The 20,747-nt window shown below is 35.1% G+C and overlaps 1 protein-coding gene across 2 annotated transcripts in view; it reads left to right on the top strand.

The window, feature by feature from the left end:
* MAP2K4 (mitogen-activated protein kinase kinase 4) overlaps nucleotides 1–20,747 on the top strand; it is a 107,674-nt gene that overhangs the window by 28,392 nt on the left and 58,535 nt on the right. For both annotated transcript variants that reach the window (XM_021705918.1, XM_008072028.1), the window contains exons 2-3: nucleotides 2,294–2,468; nucleotides 16,087–16,206. In XM_021705918.1, coding sequence (XP_021561593.1) covers nucleotides 2,430–2,468; nucleotides 16,087–16,206 — 159 coding nt within the window. In that variant the 5' untranslated portion in view covers nucleotides 2,294–2,429. The remainder of the gene's footprint in view (nucleotides 1–2,293; nucleotides 2,469–16,086; nucleotides 16,207–20,747) is intronic.

The following is a 20,747-nucleotide window of genomic DNA, read 5'->3' as shown; positions in this document are numbered from 1 at the left end:
CTTTCTTATAGTATTATAATCGTTCAAGGTCCGCTTATGAGTGAGAACATATGGTACTCTGTTCTTTGTTTCTGTGGTAGAACACTGAGTATGATCGACTCCAAATCCATCCAAGTTGCCCAAGAAGATACCCCATATTGCTTAACTTTTAATCTGTTCACTTTCAAAAAGAAAAAAAAGGACTTTATCCAGAAACCATACAACAGACTATAGCAAGCTAACTATTAACAGAGGTATTTCATAATACTAAAATTTGATCTTTAAAGTAATTTAGTATTGTAACTGTTTTCATTCTGAGGTCTTATATAGTAATGAAATATTATTCATTGATCAAGAATGCTAGCAAGAAGTGTTATATAACGTAATATAATCACGATAGTGATATTTATCATCTTTGCCATATTTTCTTGGTTGGAAGCAAATCACAGGTCCCCACCCATACTCAGAGAGGAACTTACAAAAAAATATGAACATCAGGAGATGAGGATCATGGGGACCTTCTGGAACCTGTCTGCCACAGCTCTTAAGTCAGTGAATGCTTTAAAAAATGTTGCTTCCAATTTACAAGTAATTGTAATTAACTTTTTTTTTTAAGCTACCCTCAAGGGTAGACTGGTCCTATATGTTTTACCAGTGATTTAACTGAGCCATCAAGATGGAATTTACTTGCCAGTGATCATAGAACAATAATCATTATATGTGGAGCTTCTTTATGGTAGAATATTTCCTGTCTTAATCTGTCTACTTCGTGGAAAAGATACTGAGAACATTTCTCTATTCTCGCCTAAACCTTACTTTCATCTTAAAAGATCAATTGTGGCTTCACTTTTACCTAATTAATCACTTAAGCCACTGCTTTCTAGGCTTCTTGTGACTCAGTGTGTTAGAGTATCAAATAATATGGGTGAAAGGATTTTGAACTGAAGAGCACTTCAATGAATGAAAGCTGTGCTATGACTTACTTAATTTGAGAATGTATTATTTGGAATGCTTGTTTAGTAAGTTGTTGTTTAGACAACGTATATTAATCTTTCAACTATCACTTTGAACCTTGATTATTCATTAATGTTAGTATATATGATTATTCTGGAGGAGAGATTTAAAAATCCTAAGTATTTTGAAAACCTTAAAAGTCGCCATAGAAAGTAATTCTACTAATTGGAGAAAACATTCCTAAATTTTGGAAGAAGAAAAATAAATGACCAAGGTTGCAAACTTTGTTTGTGTCACAAGATTGGAGTCTAAAAGAGATTCTGATCATTTAGTGTGAAATTGAAAAATATTGTCGCTACTCAGTGGAATCCTTTTATGTATGCTGTACTCTCTAGATTGATATAGTTCATTCCTACACGTTGGGTTTGTGTGTGTGTGTGAACGCACATGCGTGCGAGAGAGAGAGACTGATTTTACATTTTCTTCTTTGGGTTTACTTTTTTTTTAATACACTAAGCGTGGTTAGAAGTTAATATTTTGATCTCCAGGTTGGGATTTTGGAGATGATTTTTTATTCAATAGGAATATGTAATGAGTGATCTCTTTTGTCCATGAGTTACTCATTTTTCACCCCATTGCTTTACCTGTTGAACAATGGCTGACAGGTTCAAGTTTGAATAGCATGCAGCAGTTTTTCTCTTAGAGTCAGTTGACCAAATGGTTAACTGAATAGTTAACTGTTCCCCCAGGTCAATGTGGTATTAACAAGAACAGAAAAGTATACTGACACTAGTTTTGAAACATTACTGGAATAATCTGGGGATCTTTAAAAATACTGTTTTCTGATTCTTGTTCCCAGATATTCTGATTTAATTGCTATAGGAAGATACTTGGGCATTGGAATTTTAAAAAGTCCCCCTAGGTAATTCCAATGTACAGCAAACTTTGGGCATAGCTGTAGTAATTAAAGATTGAAGTCCTGGAATAATTAAGAACTTTTTGGAAATGTGGTTTGCAGCTCCTGGGATTCTCACTTGATAATGCCATTTGCAAAATTTGAGTAAGATCTTATATTTGGAAATAAAAACTGATCTGTAGAATTAGTTTAATAAATAAATGGGAATTTGGTTTTATAAATTCAGTTGAAACTATGTCTACTGACTTCCTAAATTTAGGCCTTTCTTAATTCAGTTTGTTAAAAAAAACCAAGATGACACAAACAAAAAACTTTATAAACCTGGAGGTCAGACTATTTTAGTAACTTATGAGAAAAATTTTCCCACACATTAATCAGTGCTAAAAGAAAAAAAGTTAAAACCTATTTAAAATGTGGAAAAATTGCTTCCCAATATTTTAACAGAGAGAGACTGAGAACACACAGCATTGAGTCGTCAGGAAAACTGAAGATCTCCCCTGAACAACACTGGGATTTCACTGCTGAGGACTTGAAAGACCTTGGAGAAATTGGACGAGGAGCTTATGGTTCTGTCAACAAAATGGTCCACAAACCAAGTGGGCAAATAATGGCAGTTAAAGTAGGTGATGCCATGATTATTTTCGGTACTTTAACCCATTAGGTGAAATTTTGTGGTGCAGAAATAGCACTTCTGTTCTTACTTTTGTGGTAAATGTGAGTGTTTATACAGTTGTTTCTCCACTTCTTTGAGGGTGTTGTGTGTAGAGGTTGTCTTATTGGTGGTGGCACATTTTTATCTCTCTGGAAACGTGAGTGTGCATGTTCATTGCATTTTTGGCATGATGCATTAACATGTTTTAAACTTCAGGCCTTTCTACTGCCAAGGTGAGTTCAGGCTGGGCGGCTGCATCCCTGGGAGCAGGGCAGTGCTGCACTGAGCCAGGCGGGAGCTGGAAGAAGAGGCAGCACACTGGGTTGGGCAAGGTGCGGGGCTAGGGCTAACAGCAGTCTTACTGAAGGTTTCCTGGAAACCACACACATGCTGTTGCCACTAACCTCAACCTTACTCGGTCCTGACCGGCTCGGCTTCCGTTTGTTTATTTCATCTCCACTCAGTACTGCCCTGTTCCCTGGTTTTAAAGTTTGAAATGCATACCTTGTGATAATGTTGTCACATTCTGTCCTTATTGTTAGTGTTGTGCCACTTAATATGTTCATTTTTAAAAAAGAATGGCCAGAAATGGAGATTTGGCCCACAGACTGTAACTGGCAAGCCTATGTTGGTACCTGTAATGGTGGTTTCCATCTGACTCCTAGTGGGTCTGTGTAATTGTGATTTATTCATTTGTTTGTTCAGATGTTTAATAAATCTTTGCTCTATGTCAGATATTTTAGGAAAAGCAGCAATAGGGGGAAGGAGGGTAATTTCAAAAGAAAAAGGAAAAAAAGCTAGCTGTGGCCATACTCTCATTGAACTTAAAATTTCTATGGGACCAGATAATGTCTCAGTTTTTAAGAACTGAGAATGGATTTGAAGACAGTCTAAGCTAATCATCTTCCTGTTAATCTCCTATTTTGAAAGTTTGTCACAGTGGCTTGATGAGAAGAGGGGCCTCAGCTTTTTACTTGATATTTGGGAATGAATGTGTTATTTTTGTTGTGAGCCAAATCTTACTGTAACTGTTTATTCTCCTTCATTGTTGAGCATTTTTCTTTGCTGGGTCATATGAAAGTAATGTTAAATTAGTGGTGGGGGAAGTTTTAATGATTCTCTCTCTGGGTTCTTAATCTTGTTTTTGACATGCTTTTAAAATGTGGTAAGATCTATATAGACTCTTTGTAGGAAGATGTACTAAATTTTTTTACATAACCCATAGAACTCTAAAGATGCATAGGCTAGGATCTCTGCTCTGAGTTATCTGTTAAAATAAATCATTGTTTTCTTGGAATGGGAAATGATTTCTGTATTTTGTTTTGTGCCACTGCAGTGTGGAAAGAGAGTCATTTTATTTAGACTCTCCTGGATGACTGTTGCATTGCCCTTATGTACTATTTGTGTGTGGCATCCAGTTTTTATTGGCTAGGTCTTAATGGAAAGGTTTCCTATATGAAAGTTCTAAACTTTTCTTGCAGGTACTATGGAAAGTACTTTAAAAAATTTCCTGCTTTTTTGCAGTTTGTGCTATGTGTGCTTTAACTGTGGATTAACTTCACAAAATTTTAGTAAAATGGATTGACTTTAGCCATGGTTAAAAGGTTTTAATGGTAAAGGAGGTACTTCATTTTAAAAAGTTTTTCTCTGTGATTAATATGATAACATTTTGAGTTGTATAATGCTTACTCAAGTTTTGAAGGAATTTAAGAGTGAAAATAGAAAATTGTCCACCATTCATAATCTGATCTTATCAATGGCTACTGTGAGAGCCCCACTTGGAATGTTATTAAAAATTCCAATTCTTAAGAAGTACTTCCAAGGTTGTCCTGGGATCTACAGACTGGTTGCTGTCACATCTATACCAGCCAGGTGGTACTATTTACCTTTGTTTACCTGCCTTGAATTCTTGAGCAAACTTAGCAGTTTAGGGTGGGGGAGAATGGCAGTATGACATACCAATTAACATACAGATGGGGTGTATCATTGTGTTTCATAACTTCATTAATATTGGAATAATGAGTGTTTTTGAATTATAAACATTACAATTTTATACTAATTGATGACTGATATGTGCCATCGGTGAATTTTAAAGTGTATTTTTTTTTTCAAAGAATTATAGTCTTTCGTTATACCTCAGAGAGTTTCTTCCCTATCACTTAGGCTCACAGACCGTGTTGACAAGCACAAATATACAGAAGCAGTGAATGATTAAGGACAGATTTGATTTGAAATCTTATAGTTAAAGGAACTGTGAGACAGTGGTTCACATGGCTATAACCTTTCCATTGATGCTAGTGAAATGAGAAACACACTTAAAGTAGCTCTATGCTAACTAACATCTTAATATGCACTTTGGTTAATATAGAAGGATTACTTTATTAGATGTTAGGCTGATTATCCTGGAGATTTTCCTTAAGATTTATGTGTAGTATCTGTACAAAAATAAACGGTGATATTAGCCTGATTTTTTTTCCCTTCTTGTTCTTCTTGTTCTTCTTCTTCTTGTTTCAAGTAAATCCTTTTCCAAATTTATTTTGCCATATATAAGAAATGTCTGAAAAGGTGACATCTTAATTACTAGAAATAATTATCTCAAAGACTTAATCTAAAAATCATTTACAGTGTAATCAAATTCATCGAAGTAACATAGTATATGTAAGCGTTATACTTAGAACAGTTTATTTACCTTTGGCCTGAGGACAGTCTCCCAAGCTGCCAGTGAGGTTCTTTGTTAGGACTAAGATGTGGACATTTTTATCTTCTCAATTTTAATTGCACATGCCTGAGGAAATGGGTCTTGCTCTTCAGTAAGTGGGAGTAGTACTATTATTTTATCTATCTATGCTTGAATGCTTGAGTCTTAGGTCTGCCTAGGGCAAAGCCATTTTTGCCTTTTGGGTCTCTAAAGGCCCAGGGAATTCAGCCTTCATCCCTGACAGGGTATTTACTTCTGACTTTGATTAGCATCCTCTGCAAATAACATTTTAATGCCCCTTTTTCCATGATGGTGGAGTAACCACTGAATGAAACAATTAGACATGAACAGTCACTGACTCTTAAATAAAGTAGGTATCTTTGCTTAGCTCTCTGGCAAGGTTAATTTTGTAGTGGAGTTCAGACCAAATGTGTGAAGAAGGAATCAGGATTTGGTTTCCAAGCTGGGGTTAGAGAAATTCCGATCTGAGAGAAACACCCAGCATGATTAGGTCTACAGATGATAAGAATCAGGATATCAAAGCAAATATTAGGGATATAGGAGAACAGAGAGTAGATGATGTGTCACAGCTCAGACCCATGGACAGACACTGAGTGGAATTACAGGCACAGATTACTAAAAGGGAAGAGTGACTGTAAGCCTCCAATTCCTGACAATGTGTCCTCCACCTGACCCTGCCTCCAGTGTAAATCCTGCATACCTAGAGTACCAGCTTTTCTGTTTAACAGACTCATGTCCAGATTGACTTCTTGAAGTTTTGCATGCCTTTTTCATAGTTTGTAGGCTATGCGAGAAAAACCAGAGGACAAGAGAGTGGAAAAGTAAGAATGAAAATGAGAGGGGATATAAGGAAATTAAGTTGTTGTTGCTAAAGATGGCAGGAAGTGGAATCTGGAGTGTTACCTGGAGGGTTAATGCTGTAGTGAAGCTGTCATCTCATTGGAGAGTTGAATAATACTGGTTAGGTAGATGGAAATAAGAACATGTCAAGTTTGTCACTGTTTATCACGATGATGCCTTTTCAGTCTCCTGCTTGAGAAGTTGTATGAATCAATCAGAAAAACAGATTGATTGTTTGAGGCTAGGTGCTTAGGCCAGACTGAGTTAGCTGTGTGACAGACATGGTATGTAAGGGTTTTAAGTGTTTTCTCTCTGTTGATGATATGCCTAACTTGTTCCTTTGACCTTCAACTCTTTCATCTCTCCTGTTTCTTTGATTTTTAGGTGTTCTGGTCTTAGCCTGGTAAACTTATCTTGATTTCTATATTTTTGTTTTTCCTTGGTGTTTGGATTTTGACTTCAGTGTCCTAGCCTGGAATTGAGATCTAGTATATCCCTGATGCTTAGTGGTAGGAAGGACTAGAGCTCTCTGCTGACAGTATCAGCAGTTCACAGCTCAACCCTTCCCTGAGAAGTGTAGAGCTTTCATCTACGAATTCCTCCTTGATGCAGATGGTGTGGCAGGTATAGAAAGTCAGGGATCAGAAAGTTTTGGCTTGGCTTATTTTGCTGGCACTATAAGGATTATGCCACTTTTGTCAAAGATTTCATTACTGAATAATTTGAATGGGAACTATGATGACAAATAATGATTAGAGGAAGTTTACTTTAGTGTTTAAACATTTGGTTTTGCATGTTTTTCTGAAAGCACTAGAAAGATATATGACAGAGCGGGGTGGCCTTAATTTGGAAAAGTTCCTTTTTGATGATAAACAGTGCTTTATTAGTCCATTTTATTCAGTTTCAAAAGGACGCAGTGTAACCAGGCTCGGTGGCTCAGCCTGTAATCCTGCACTTTGAGAGACTGAGGTGAGTGAATTGCCTGAGCCTGCGGGTTCGAGACCCGCCTGGGCAACTTGGCGAAACCTCATCTCTACAATAAATCAAAAAATCAACCGGGCATGATAGTGCGTGCCTGTAATTCTGGTTACTCGGAAGGCTGAGGTGGAAGAATCGCCGGAGCCCAGCAGGTCGAGGCTGCAGTGACCTGGAGCAGCCACTGCACTCCATTCTGGGAGACAGAGTGAGACTCCGACTCAAAAAAAAAAAAAAGACCCAGTGATCATGTTTGAGTATAAAATCACTTGTGGGATACGGAAGTCATTGCTATGTTGTTTAGAATTGAGACTGGAGTCTAATATCTTCTGTTCTTGTTTTTTTGGCCAAATCATATTACTTAATTAAAACATCTATGACTGACTGAGTGATGTTATTTTATGCTTCCCAGGTTGCTTAAAAGTTGAGGTGTTGCATATGAAAAGTGTAAATGGAACACTTCTGGAAATGGCAGATTCCAGGAATGTGACTGGGTGCCCTCTAGTCAGCCTTGATTTTGAACTCAGTTTCCTTGTGTAGGTGAGGTTGGAACTCCCAGTATACATGTGTGTTTCTTTTGCTGTTGCCCTATGTTAGTGGTTTTTAGATTGTGGGTTCTTTCTCTTAACAGAATTGTATGTGAAATCCAATAAATAAATTAGACGCAATCAGTACTATTCTGGTTGATGGGGGGTAGTAAGTAGAGACCCTGCCTACAGCCATATTGAAGGCCCTCAGGGCACCAGCTCTAAGGAAGTGATAGGGATCCAAGTAGAGTAATTTGGAAATGGTTGCACTTGTGAATTTCAGTCATCCACATGTTTGGAACATTCTGGATATCTTGTTTCTGAAGTACATTACTTTGTTGATCTAAATGAATTGTGACATTGTACTAAATCCCATCTCAAGTTGTTATTTGGAGAAAAACCTGTCTGATCACGCTTCACTCTGGATGTGGGTCATCTGAACTAATGTCTGATGTATTTCCTGCATATTTGTGTCATTCTTTGTCTTCTTGTGGCCATACTTCCGAAATTGGTTATATGTCAGATTTCTACTGTTGTTTCACTTTATTGTCATTGATACTGAAGTGGTGATCTGTCATTTATGGTCTATAGACCCTTAAAAATTTCAGTGGTAAGATTGACATTGTATTCTTTAAATGTGGATGATTTTTTTTAGTAAAGAGGAAGAAGATGATACTATCCTCATCAAGGCATGTTGAACTTATTCTGTTATCTTTGTCCTCAGGACAGTTCTTCCCATGAAGTAATATAACATGCTTTTGGAACTAGTCTCCCAAGTTCTCTGATAGTTCATAGCAGTAGGCAATGTAAAAGAAATTAAATGGGACTCAGTATACCCAGTGAAAAGAATAAGCAGCATTGCTGTCAATTAATTAATTAATTAATTGAGACTGAAATGCAATTGAGAGTTCATTAAATTGATTTTTAAATGACTGGATGATTTTGCAATTAAGAGTAAGCACCCTTCTGTGAAGTCATATGCGCTTTTATAATTTAAAACAATTGATATAACAGACACTATTTGTTACTTTTTTGACATGAAGCCAAATTTTGTATCTGTGGTCAGAATTCCAAATACCTTCCTTTTTTTTTTACTGTTTTTGCTAATGTTGCCATCTACTTTGACTTCATTAATGATAGCATTGTGAGATACTGTGGACATTTTTGTGTGTGATGTATCTATGGGATAGATAGACTCTGTTTTATAAATTAGGAAAATAAGAATACCTAAGATTTTCCACAGCCCAGAAGAAGGTGATAGCATATTGCTATGTTGCAACAGTTACTAGGATTTGTATTTAGAACTGAGTTCTGGACATTTCTGCTGGGAAAGCAGCATATCAGTAAGGATCAGAATAGTGAGGACACTTTGGGGTCTGAGTGTGCTCTTTGCTCTCCCATGCCCTGTGTGTTCTTTGCTCTCCTATGCCCTATATTACTGACTTAGGTTGATCTGAAGTCAGTCGCTGACTGGCAATGGACTCTATATTTTATTTATAGATGCCAACCTTGGGGGTGGTCTTTAGCAAGGAACATTTATTGAACAAAGGTATATCTATGGCATAGCATTATTGATATTTGTAGATCACAAAAAGAAACTGAATGTCTTTTCAAAATAAAATTATTACAGCTCTGTTCATTAAGATCATCTTTGTTCTTTTCATCTTTTGATTTTAAATGTAGTATTGTTGAACCTTAAATGTATCTCTCTTTATTTTTGCAGAGAAGAATTCAACCTAAGGTCTCATGTTATGTTTCGCTTATACACCAGTTCTGGGATTTCCAAGATATTTACCAATGTCTACTTGGTACAAAAGGTAGACAGCTGTCATCACAAGGAGTTTTTGGTTTGGTTCTTGTCCTGGGTGTGGTTGTTTTAGCCATCATAATAATTTGACAAGACATTTGGCAATTACTTGAAATACAGAATACAGATTCTTTTGGCAACCTTAGATGATTGTAGGTGCTTATGTAGAGAAAATGAGCCACATGCACTGATATATGAGCTTTAGCTAACTGTTAGTGATAGTAAATCCCACATAGCTTTATACCTTTTGTATATAATAAATTCTTTCTGGGGTTCTGATTTTGGTTGGTGGTGAATTGAAAATGATACTTTGCCTAGCTAATGGCTAAATTACTAGTAGCTTGCATTATTTCATCCCATGTCAATTTATTTTAATCAGTGCCTAGAATAATCTTTAAAGCCCTATACTGATTTCCTCTAATGAGTGAATTCTTTGTGCCCTAATTTCTGATAGGAGGACTCACCTCTCTTTTACTTTATAACACTTACCTTATTCCTAAATTCCCCAAGCAGCTAAGGGCACACCTGTATAGCAGGGACGTGGGTCTCCTACTTTACTCTTAATACCTTGTTATACTGCCCTCTGGATCCTCAGCTGAGTCATATAAATGCTTGATGAGAATTTGTCATGTGAGAACTTAGAGACCTTATCTGCCAGGACTGATTGCTCATGCCCTTCAACGTCAGTTTTCCATTTTCTTATGCTCCTGCATCTCATTTCCTCCATACCTTTTCTCCATTTCAAAACAAAACAAAAATAATTTCAGTTGTAATTGATACTCATTTTGTTAGTTTATTTGATTATGTTGTTCTTTTCAAGTTTGTCTCGGACTCCACTGCTTTCTAAAGTGGGTTTCTGGACTCCTCAGTTCTTGGTTCCTGATATATTTGCTGATGATTCATATCCTTTTTTTTTTCTGGAATGGTCAGATCCTATGGACTAACATCTGTCATACACAGTGTGGAACTACTGTTTTTAATCACGAACATATATGACTTTCATAAATCCTTTTTTTACTCTCTTTCAAGAATATGATGATCTATTTTCTCTTTCTTTAAGCAAGAGTAGGATTAGGTAACCCAAAGTGCCTCCATACACACACATTGTTTGACAGATAGAGCATGTCATCTGTCTAATCTTATGGCTTGTTTTGGGTTTATCTGGTGGTAATCATTAGTTGTTACATCAGGACACAGGCAGTCACAGAATGGATCATTTCAAGGCAGACCTTGGTGCTTTGGGATAAGATGTGAGCTTGACTCCTCTAGCAACTGAAATATTTTTGAGAACCCTGGCATGGAGTGTAGGGGTTAACTCTGAATTAGGATGAGTGGCAAGGTCCACTCTCAGAATCAGCTACGTATTTATTTAGCACCTAGACAAAATGCTATTTGATGATTTGCCTTTTAGGACCTACATGTGAGCCTTTCTTATTTTGCTTCCTTTACAATTCCACCCTTATCCATGGTGTTGTCAGCCTTCCTTCCTTTTTTCTTTACCGCATTTGAGTTTTTCTAATCCTACCTCCTAATAGCAATTGCTTCATACTGTTTCCTTGTTTTCTCTCTCTCTTTCTAGCTCTGAAAATAAATATAGAAAAGGAAGGGAAATAAAAAGTTTGCAATTATGACCGGATTAATTCATAATATCTCAGTAAGAAGGGGTCAGATTAGTTTTTCTTGAGAGTATATTCTGTCTGTTTCTATCTGTCCTGTTTGCTTCTTTTGCTTTGCCCTTCCCACCCGCAGCCCTTCAGTGAATTGAATTTTATTAGTTCCCCTAATTCCTTTTCATTGTAACAGTATGTTATCATCCACTTGAAAGTTCTTCATACTTACTTTGATGTTAGTTTTATCATTTTAGCCATTCATCCCTGATGAGTACCAACAAATTGTATGTGGGAGGTGGGTTTGGTAGGGTTTATGTATAAAAGACTGAAGAATCGTATCAGTATGAAGAGAGTTACCCTGGTGATCCCAGTATAAAGTTAGAGGACATCTAGAACCATACATTAACATAGTTAATTACTGTTAACATAGTTGTACAGTGTCAGTAAAAGCGTTATTTATACTTTAAATTTAAGTTGTTAGAATTGAGTGCCATTGTTTTGTTAAGCACTGGTCAGTCCATGTGTTCTTTGAGCTATGGCTAGGCTGTGCTTTCCTAAGCTTTGGTCCCCTCCCCTACGTTGGGCAGGTGATTCTCCCTCCCTATCTCTGTATCTCTCTAATTTACTTTCTAGCCATTGCTTTGTTAAGCTATGGCCTGTCCATGTGGCTCTTCGAGCTATGGCCACCATGTTTCCTAGTTTTGGCCCTCTTCCCTACCTTGGGGAAGTGATTCTCCTCTCCCTCTCTTTCTCTGTCTCTCTCTAATTACTTTCTAAACAATTATATTTTCCAATCTTAAAAAAAAAAAGAATTGAAGCATTTTACATGAGGCTAAGTGTAAGCTGTCAAAATTTAAATTTACCAATGACTTTTAGATGGCTCGTTGCACAGAAAGAAGGAAAGCAGCCTTTCTGTAGCTAACAATTTTTTGGGATTTGGGCCATTTCTAAGTGGATATTTTTGTGTTTGGATGAGATAAAGAGGCAAGAGGATCAGTTTTAACTGAAAATTTTTAACTTGTTGTATGTGACTTGTTAACTTTCCATCACTGCAGAACTTCCATACAGAACTTGCAGCAACTGAATTTGTGGCTACTCCAACCAGTGGCATGAGTTGAACTGGCACTTCAAGCAAAATGAAGCTCTTTGGAATTTGTTTTTAATTGTACAAGAACCATATATAATACTAAAAATCCTAAAACCAAGGAGCTGGGACTTTATTTCAGTTTCTCTGTGTCTCTAAGTGACTTTTAATTTGAGCCATTTTGGCATTTCTCACTTACATCTAATACTGTTTTTCTTTACATTTACCTGCTTTTAAAGCTTTAGTGGGCTTATACTCCACCTTGAAAACAGATTTGGACAACAAATTAACAAAATTTCTAACTTCCAGTTTATAAATTTCTTCATTGTAGAAAATTACTTATATATGTAGGGTAGTAATACTTGTTTTGATTAAAAATTTTTTTTTAACATTGTGTTCTGAATAAAGTTAAACTTGAAATATCCTGAAAATACAGTTTGTTATTGGTAAAAGAGGTTTGAGTTGTTTTATCAAGAAACACAGTTTAATCTGAGGGCATGTAATAACTTAAGCTAAGTTAGTGAAATAGTGACAAATAAAGGAGCTCAATTAACCCCAGAATGAAGACAAAGAATGTTTTCGATGAGTTCCAAGATTTGGATGAAAATGAAACTTTTTTAAAAAGTTAATGTTCTTGAGGTGATTTTCTTAAATATTTTGTAGTTTCGTGAGGCCTTTTCATTCTACTATTTACTAAAAGACAGAAAGGTTTGCTGAGCCCATATAGACTAAACTTTTAATTGTATGATATAAATGAATAAAATTTTCCTATTCACATTTTTATCAATAGATTTGGTTTCTGAACATTGTGATTACAAGAGAATTTCAGTTGTTATAACTGACTTCTCTGCACTTTTGTTTTTCTATGCTCTTGATTTTAGACAACTTTATGAAGGGAAAAGAAGTGTGTTTTGATGTGTTCAATGTTTAGGTAGTTGTGCTCCTTTAATAGTAGAAGATTCTGAACTTGCTTATTTCAGGTAGTAGCAGGTATTAGAAATCTTTCCCATAGGCTATTATTATTATTATTATTTGATGTTCCATTAGAAAAACTTCCTTGGTAGTAGCTTTTGTTACTAAGTATTCTCTAATTTGAATCATTGCTCATCATTAAATATTCTTTAGCTTGAATTATTGAGTTATTGAATTAAAATAATTAGTTTGAAGTTACTTGTTTTATAGGCATATGCTTATAATGAATTCCCTTTTGGGGTTCTCTAGGCCTTTTGAATTGGTTTAGTTTATTAATTGCTCACATATGATAAATGTTACGCTCTAACCCTAAAACTTGAGTATAATTAAGAGAGTTAGCTGTACTTGCTCAGTCCCAAACAATTCATATGCAATACCAGCAGCTACTTTTCTACCTACTGTTAGATACTTGTACAAAATGTTTGGAGAGTATGAGGCGGTGTTAATCTGTTGAAAAGCATCCAGGAACACAGTCAATTTCACATTAGATTAGTAGGCCATCCAGGTGCTCCATGTTCTATTTTGTACTAAAAGTGGCATGAAAGAATACGTTACAGATGAATAGATTTTCCTGTCATGCTGATGCTCTCAACGGTTAGAGCTGTGCTGGAATCTCGCTCTACATTTTGGTTAGTAACAGTTGTCAGGGATTATCTCAGTATTTAATATCCATAAGATGCTGGAAATTCAGTTAGACCTCTAGATTATGTAGTAGCATGTATCCTTTTTGTAGCTGCAACAGAGTTTTTGGAAATTGACTCCCAAAAGTCAGCTATTAATAACAACTATTGAAGTTTTGATTGTAATATGTTTCTAAGATTTGAACATAAGTGTTTGTACAAATATAAATTTAGAAAACTACGTTAACTAGTTTAGGGAAACAAAAAGTAAACTAGCAAAGAGGATATCTTGTTTGTTTGTTTGTTTGTTTTGATATGGGTCTTGCAGTGTTGCCCAGGTTTGTCTTGAACTTCTGGCCTCAAGGGATCCTCTCACCTCAGCCTGTCCAGTAGCTGGGACTACAGGCAAGCACCACCAAGCCTGGCGAGGACATCTTTTAAAATAGTGTTTTTAAGTGTGTGTGTGTGTGTGTGTGTGTGTGTGTGTTTGAACTCATATTTGCCAATATGCTCATACAAGTAAAAACAGAAAAAAACTAAGTTTTTAATCCTTTTAATAGTGAGCATTTTTTAAATAGTAGGTAGAAATCTTTCCCCAACCAAAGGGCCATTTGGTTTTTCCTTTCTGCTTGTTTCTAATGAAGAACTCTTAGTTTGTTTTAAATTTAGATATATGGAATTATTGTTTCTTTAAAAAATAATTACCTTACTGAATTAGTATTTTCACAGCTAAACTTTGAGAGTTTTTTAAAAACAGGTATAAATATAATTAAAGTGTTTACAAAAATATCAGTGTCACGTTTTGAACAAATACAAGTCATCCCTCTGGGATATTTTGACTTTTAAAAAATGTCCTTTTGACTATACATTATGCTGATGTTGATTTAAAAGCAATATTATTAATCCTCAAATTATGAAAATATAGACAGAGAGAAAGAAAGGAAATTTTTTAACTACAGAAATAGTCTTATTTTGTTCCTGTTTAAATTCTTGTTTTCCGTGGTTATCTGGGCAGTGGCATTCAATGTAAAGATTTTAGATAAATCCATGTATATAAGATAGATGCCAATCAACAAATTTTATTTGTTCTGAAATACTGTAGCTAGCAAGCTGTACATTTTAAGTAGCAAAATTAAATTTGTTTAGAATATTTAGACTTCTTCATTTAGTGTCAAAAGTGAAACCAAGAGAACTTACTTCTACTCCTTAAACAACTGCTTGTTCTCATGTCATATGGAATACATCTTTTGTATCTCCTTGTGCCTCTGGCTTCTCTTCTGTAAAATGGGCTCAGGAATTTAATTGACTGCCTTCATCCCTTTCAAGAACATTGCCAGATACCTTGAAGTCTTTGGAAGACAATATGCCACCTTGTGTAATTTTTGATACTAACTTGCCTTGTAAGTATGTGTTATGTGTTGTACACAGTGGTGCGGTGTGACATTGTGAACTTTTTATGAGAACAGAAGTTGTTTGCATGCTTAGATATTAAACTATCATTTTATTATTAATACTTTACAATTTCTGAACTTGATTCTTTCCTGTATCTCTAGTGCAGTGGAAGTGCTGTCCCTTCGAACACCTCTGTGTTCTATGTATACTGTTCCTGTATGGGAGGTGGGAAGAAGTACTTAAATATTTTCTGGCAATCTCTTAGAAACTGCAGAGAAATTGTTGTATAGCTTTGTTAGGGATATGCCAAATTAGTATATGGAAGAAGCCCTCATCAGCTTAGGGACAGAAAAAATAAGAGCCCTCTGTTCCCTCCTTTTTGGTTTTTTCCCCACAGGTTTATGCTGCCCTGCATGTGACTCATGGGTTGGAGAGTCAGGTGGAACTTATTATTTTTAATGTTTAGACAGTGTGGTGAAAGGAGAGAGTCCTCGTCTAGGATTTGGGAGACTTGAATTCTTGTCTGTGCACTACTTCTCTCCTAGTACTTATTTTTTTCTCTGGACTATTTCCCATCTTTTGTGAATGAGGATGCTATGGTATGACGATGCTAGGCAGTGAAGAGGGATATTTTTGCATTGGATCCCTAGATTCCATACAATTTGGGAATGGTGATTAGAAAGTATGTATGAGGCTACCCATAATTATTCATATGAATACTGTCATAACTCATTATAATTTTCTTTATATATGAGGGTTAATTTACACCATTCAAGAACTTTGTTGCTTAATTCCCAATATTATTAGTAAATGCTTATAGTTAAATAGTCCTGTGCCCTTAAAAGAATTCCTGAGTGCTATTTTGTTAAATTTTCTGTGATAAAATGATTCTTGTAAAGTATAAGAAAATATGATAATTTTCATGTCTGGTTAGTATTTATGAGATTTGCTTAGTAATTTTTAGTCTTGTGGTAGAGGTTTTTTCAGGTTTCTAAAATTGTTTTATGTTTTTATGACATCCTTTGTCATTCTTTTCCAGAGAATTCGATCAACAGTGGATGAAAAAGAACAAAAACAACTTCTTATGGATTTGGATGTAGTAATGCGGAGTAGTGATTGTCCATACATTGTTCAGTTTTATGGTGCACTCTTCAGAGAGGTAGGAATAAACTGGGTTTTAGCTGATAAATGAATATCTAATTGAGACAAATGAGATGGTAGAATTAGATTCTAATCTTCATTTAAATGCCATACATTAGTAATAAGTTACTATTTATATTTTAGTATATAGCCTTGATAATCTACAATTAACTTCTGTCACTTATTTTGGGGGAGAGGGTGGTAAGGGATGATCATCATTTAGGAACCTGGAAAATCAGCTGACTTCTAAAATGTCAGCTCTTTTCCCATAGGTTTACATTCTCTTTGGACCTTGAGCTACCTTTTCTACCCTCCTCCTCCTACCTTTTAAAAACTTTGACTAATTTTGTCATCAAATATATTTGCATTTAATGTAAACATTTATTTTCCCCCACCTATATATAATTCAACAACCATGGAGATTAACAGTTACATTAGAAATTTTTTTTTTCTAATTCTCTTACCCAGGTTTTTGTATAGAAATCAGAACTCTAATTTCTTAGTCTCATAATCATGTTTCTTCTTTTGGCCTCTAATTATTTTATATCCCAACATGGGTTATCACTTCTGCCTCCATCTGTCAATCCACTTGCTCATTTCCAGTCATACAATTGCCTGAAGTGTAGAAGTGAATTTGGGATGAGGGTAGAGCTGGAGCTGTAAAGAAAATCAAAATTCATTATGGTATCCTGGACTATTGTAAAAAATTATATTGGTTAGTTGAATAGGACTTGAGCTGTTAAGCATTTTAAATACTCTTAAAAATATACCATTCTCATTTTGAAATGTTAGGATGAGCTGGTTGGGTTGTTATGAATTGGTAAGAAAAACTTTCCCATTCCTTTTGAGGACTGGATCACAGAGTGTGGTCTTGGGATTTTTGTGTTATTGGCTTTAAAAATGATTTTAAAAAACACAAACCGGTCTGAATGCAGCACTGAATAGAAATGTATGAAATCTTGTAATTGAAAAAGGTATTAGCAGTTAGTTAATCCTCAACCCACTTCTGAAATGATTTATTTATTTTCTGTGCTCTTACAAGTCAACTCTAGTAATGAAGCATTCTGCTTCACAGTAGAGCCCATTTCTTTGTTGAATCACTGCTAATTCTAGACTCATGTAGTTTCTTCTTCTTTCCTTGTACTTTGTAATGACTTGAATATTTATTATTAAGGCCAGATGCATTGGATTTAGCTTTCTTCTTGATTTTACATCAGCATTACATCACATCACATCCACATGCAGTCACATATGCATGTGCATGACTATATCCTGGACCTACGTATTATGTAATGTTATTCTATTTATAAACTCATGAATCTGGAACTTTTCTCATGTTGCATAATAATGTTGCTATCTCCTCCTCCTTCCTTCATCCCCAAACTATAAACTTTTCCTTCACAGTTACTAAATCATCTGGTCACTTTACTCTTGAAATTAATTGCAGAACCGTAGTTATTTAGGAACTGACTGGATTTCTCTCCCAACTAGATTCTACAGTTAACTTTTCAGTGCTGTCTTCATTATCGCTATGGACTCCCACTGGCTCTACCTTAACCTTAAATGACCTCTGTAGTGCTGGAATATGCCAGTTCTTTTCTCTTGTTTATTTCATTATTCATTAAAGCACCATTTAGAAATATAGCCCAGGCTAGATAGTTTAGGAATCTGATTGTATGAAAGAAAGGCAGAGTAAGTGATATCTATGGTTATTCGCAAAGAATTGGAAACAAAGTGGAAAAACTTAGAATAGTATCTGAACAGCATCCTATGGTTCCTTATCATAGATAACTGATAAAATTTGGTTTTGTATCTCTGGAAGGTTAAAGAAAGTAGGGATACGCAGCTGTAAGCACTAATATCTATTGAATGCTTTATAGGTTTCACATGCTGTCTTCTCAGTAGTCTTAGGGAATTTGGTGATAGTATTTCCTTTTTTCCAGAGAGGAAAGTAAGATTTGGAATATTAATATGAAAAGAGTTACACAGTCAATAAGTGGCAAAGAGGACTGCAGAGACAGAATTGTCACTGTTCCTTCTATTGTATTATAAATGATCCAGAGATGAAGAGCTTTTAGCCTCATTAAAAAATATGCTTTCTTAACATTATGATTTTTGAGGATGATAAAATGAAGGCATAGGAATTACATATTTAAGGTGTATGAAGTCATAAAATGGTTAAGTAGATGAAGCATGAACTTTCTCCTCAAATTTTAGAATGAATGAAGTAATAGGTACTTTCAAGTAATAAAAGTCTTAGAAAAGCAGAATAAGTCTTAGAAAAGCAGAAAGTTCACCTTTAAAGACAGAATAATCTGTATTTCCTGAAGTTACAAAGATTAAAAATGTTAAGCAGTTTTAATAAGAGTTTAGAGAAACATTTTTCTTTTGAAATTGACAACTTATAATCATTTTGGTGACATGAACTTCAGTTCCAATAATAGGTACAAATGGGTTTATGAAAGGAAATAATAGAAATGTATGTAGTCAGGACTTTTTACCTTACCTAAGAGACAGTACATTTAATTTCTGTTACTGTGTGAGGTCCTCCAGGGATTTCATTTCATATAATTTATACAGCCACTAGACTTTAGCTCTTGGTCTGGTTCAGTCAGCCATCAATTGAGGGGCTTGTGAGATGTTCTTTTTCGTATTCTTGCAGCTACTATTTATTTATTTAAATTTTTATTTTTATAAATTTAAGTGGTACAAATGCAATTTTATTACATGGTTTTGTTGCCTAGTGGTGAATTTTGGGCTTTGTTTCTATCACTCAAATAATGTACATAGTACCCATTAAGTAAGTACTAATTGTCCATTTTCCTCTCACCTCCCCCACCCTTCCAAGTCTCCAAGGTCTATCATTCCACACTTTAGGTCCTCGGGTACACATTATTTAGCTCTCACTTAAAAGTTACAACATGTGGTCTTTGTCTTTCTGTTTCTGAATTGTTTCACTGAAGATAATGGCTTCTAGTTCTATTTGTGTTGCCGCAAAAGACATGATTTCATTCTTTTTCTTTCTGACTAGAATTCCATTGTATGTGTGTGTGTTTGTGTGTGTGTGGGTGTGTGTCTATATCACATTTTCCTTATCCAGTCATCTATTGATGGATACTTAGATTGATTCCATCTCTTTGTTTTTGTGAATAGTGCTGTGATAAACATATGAGTGTAGGTATCTTTTTGATATAAAGATTTCTTTTCCTTTGGGTAGATATCCAGTAATGAGATTGCTGGATCTAATGGTAGTTTTACTATTTAGAAACTAATCTTGCTGTTGGGTAGTGTTGAGCCTCTGAAAGTCTTATAATTTTATTTAGAGCAGTAAACAACACTTAATACTGATATTGGTAGCTATGTGTTGCCATTATCTTCAACTATGTATCCTTCTAGGATCCTTCTAGGATGGAACTAAACGTGAATAAAAAGCCCAAAGTACATCTTGGATTTGATTTAGATAAATTATTAGGATACTCAGTTGCATAAGTTTCTAAAAGTCATTTTTAGATTTTGTAGATGGGGAGATAGTATTGAATAATGGAAATAACTTTTAGCCTACAGCTTACAAAAATATCTACCATTTATTTTATCAATGCTGAAATTTTTAAGTGTCACTTAAAAATGACTTGAAATACATAAAATTTGAGAGTGCAATAGCAAGTAAGCTCTTACTTCAAACATTCTTTGAAGTTGGATATAAATGTATATTATTTAATTTATTGATTTAATTTATATATAAATATATTACAGGAAGTACTCTTCTTAGTAACTTGTGATTATAGAAGTTCACCGTATTAATAGAAGGCAGTTATACTGGCTGAAATTAGTTACCTTCTCGCTTTCTATTCGTACTTCCACTCCTCATCTATACCTTTTCTTTCACCTTGCAAGTTTTAAATATAGCTTATGAAGGTAAAAATTGACATGCAATAAACTGCACATACTTAAAATGTACTACAGTTTGATATGCTTGAACAAATGTGTACACCTGTAGAATTATCACCAAAATCAAGATAATGAGTATATCCATCACTCACAAGTTTCCTTGTGCCCCATATGTAATACATGTGACTTCTCTGCTGTCCACATCCTTAAGCACCCACTGATCTGCTCTCTGCCACTAAAATAATTTGTATTTTCTAGTTTGTATATAAATGAAATCATATAGTATGTACTTTCCTTTTTTGGTTTGTCTTCTTTCACTCAGCATAATTATTTTGCAATTCATGTTGTACTATGTATTAACCAATAGTTAGTTTATTTGTATTGGTGAGTACTATTTGTAATAATTCATTATGCAGATATACCATTAATTTTTTACTTATTTACCTGTTGGTGGACATTTGGGTTGTTTCTAGTTTTTGTCTATTATAAATAATGTTGATTTGCACATTCATGTACAAATGTTTGTGTGGACATATGTTTTTATTTTCCCGTGGTAAATGCCTGGGAGTGGAATGAATAGATTATGTGGTAGGTATAAGTTTAACTTGAAAAAAAAGGCAAATTAGCCGGGCTTGGTGGCTCAGCCTGTAATCCCGTGCCTTGGGAGGCTGA

The sequence above is a fragment of the Carlito syrichta genome, unplaced genomic scaffold, assembly GCF_000164805.1.
Source record: "Carlito syrichta isolate Samal-C Ts95f unplaced genomic scaffold, Tarsius_syrichta-2.0.1 Scaffold314819, whole genome shotgun sequence".
NCBI lineage: Eukaryota > Metazoa > Chordata > Mammalia > Primates > Tarsiidae > Carlito > Carlito syrichta.
This window is presented reverse-complemented; position numbering and strand designations above follow the sequence as displayed.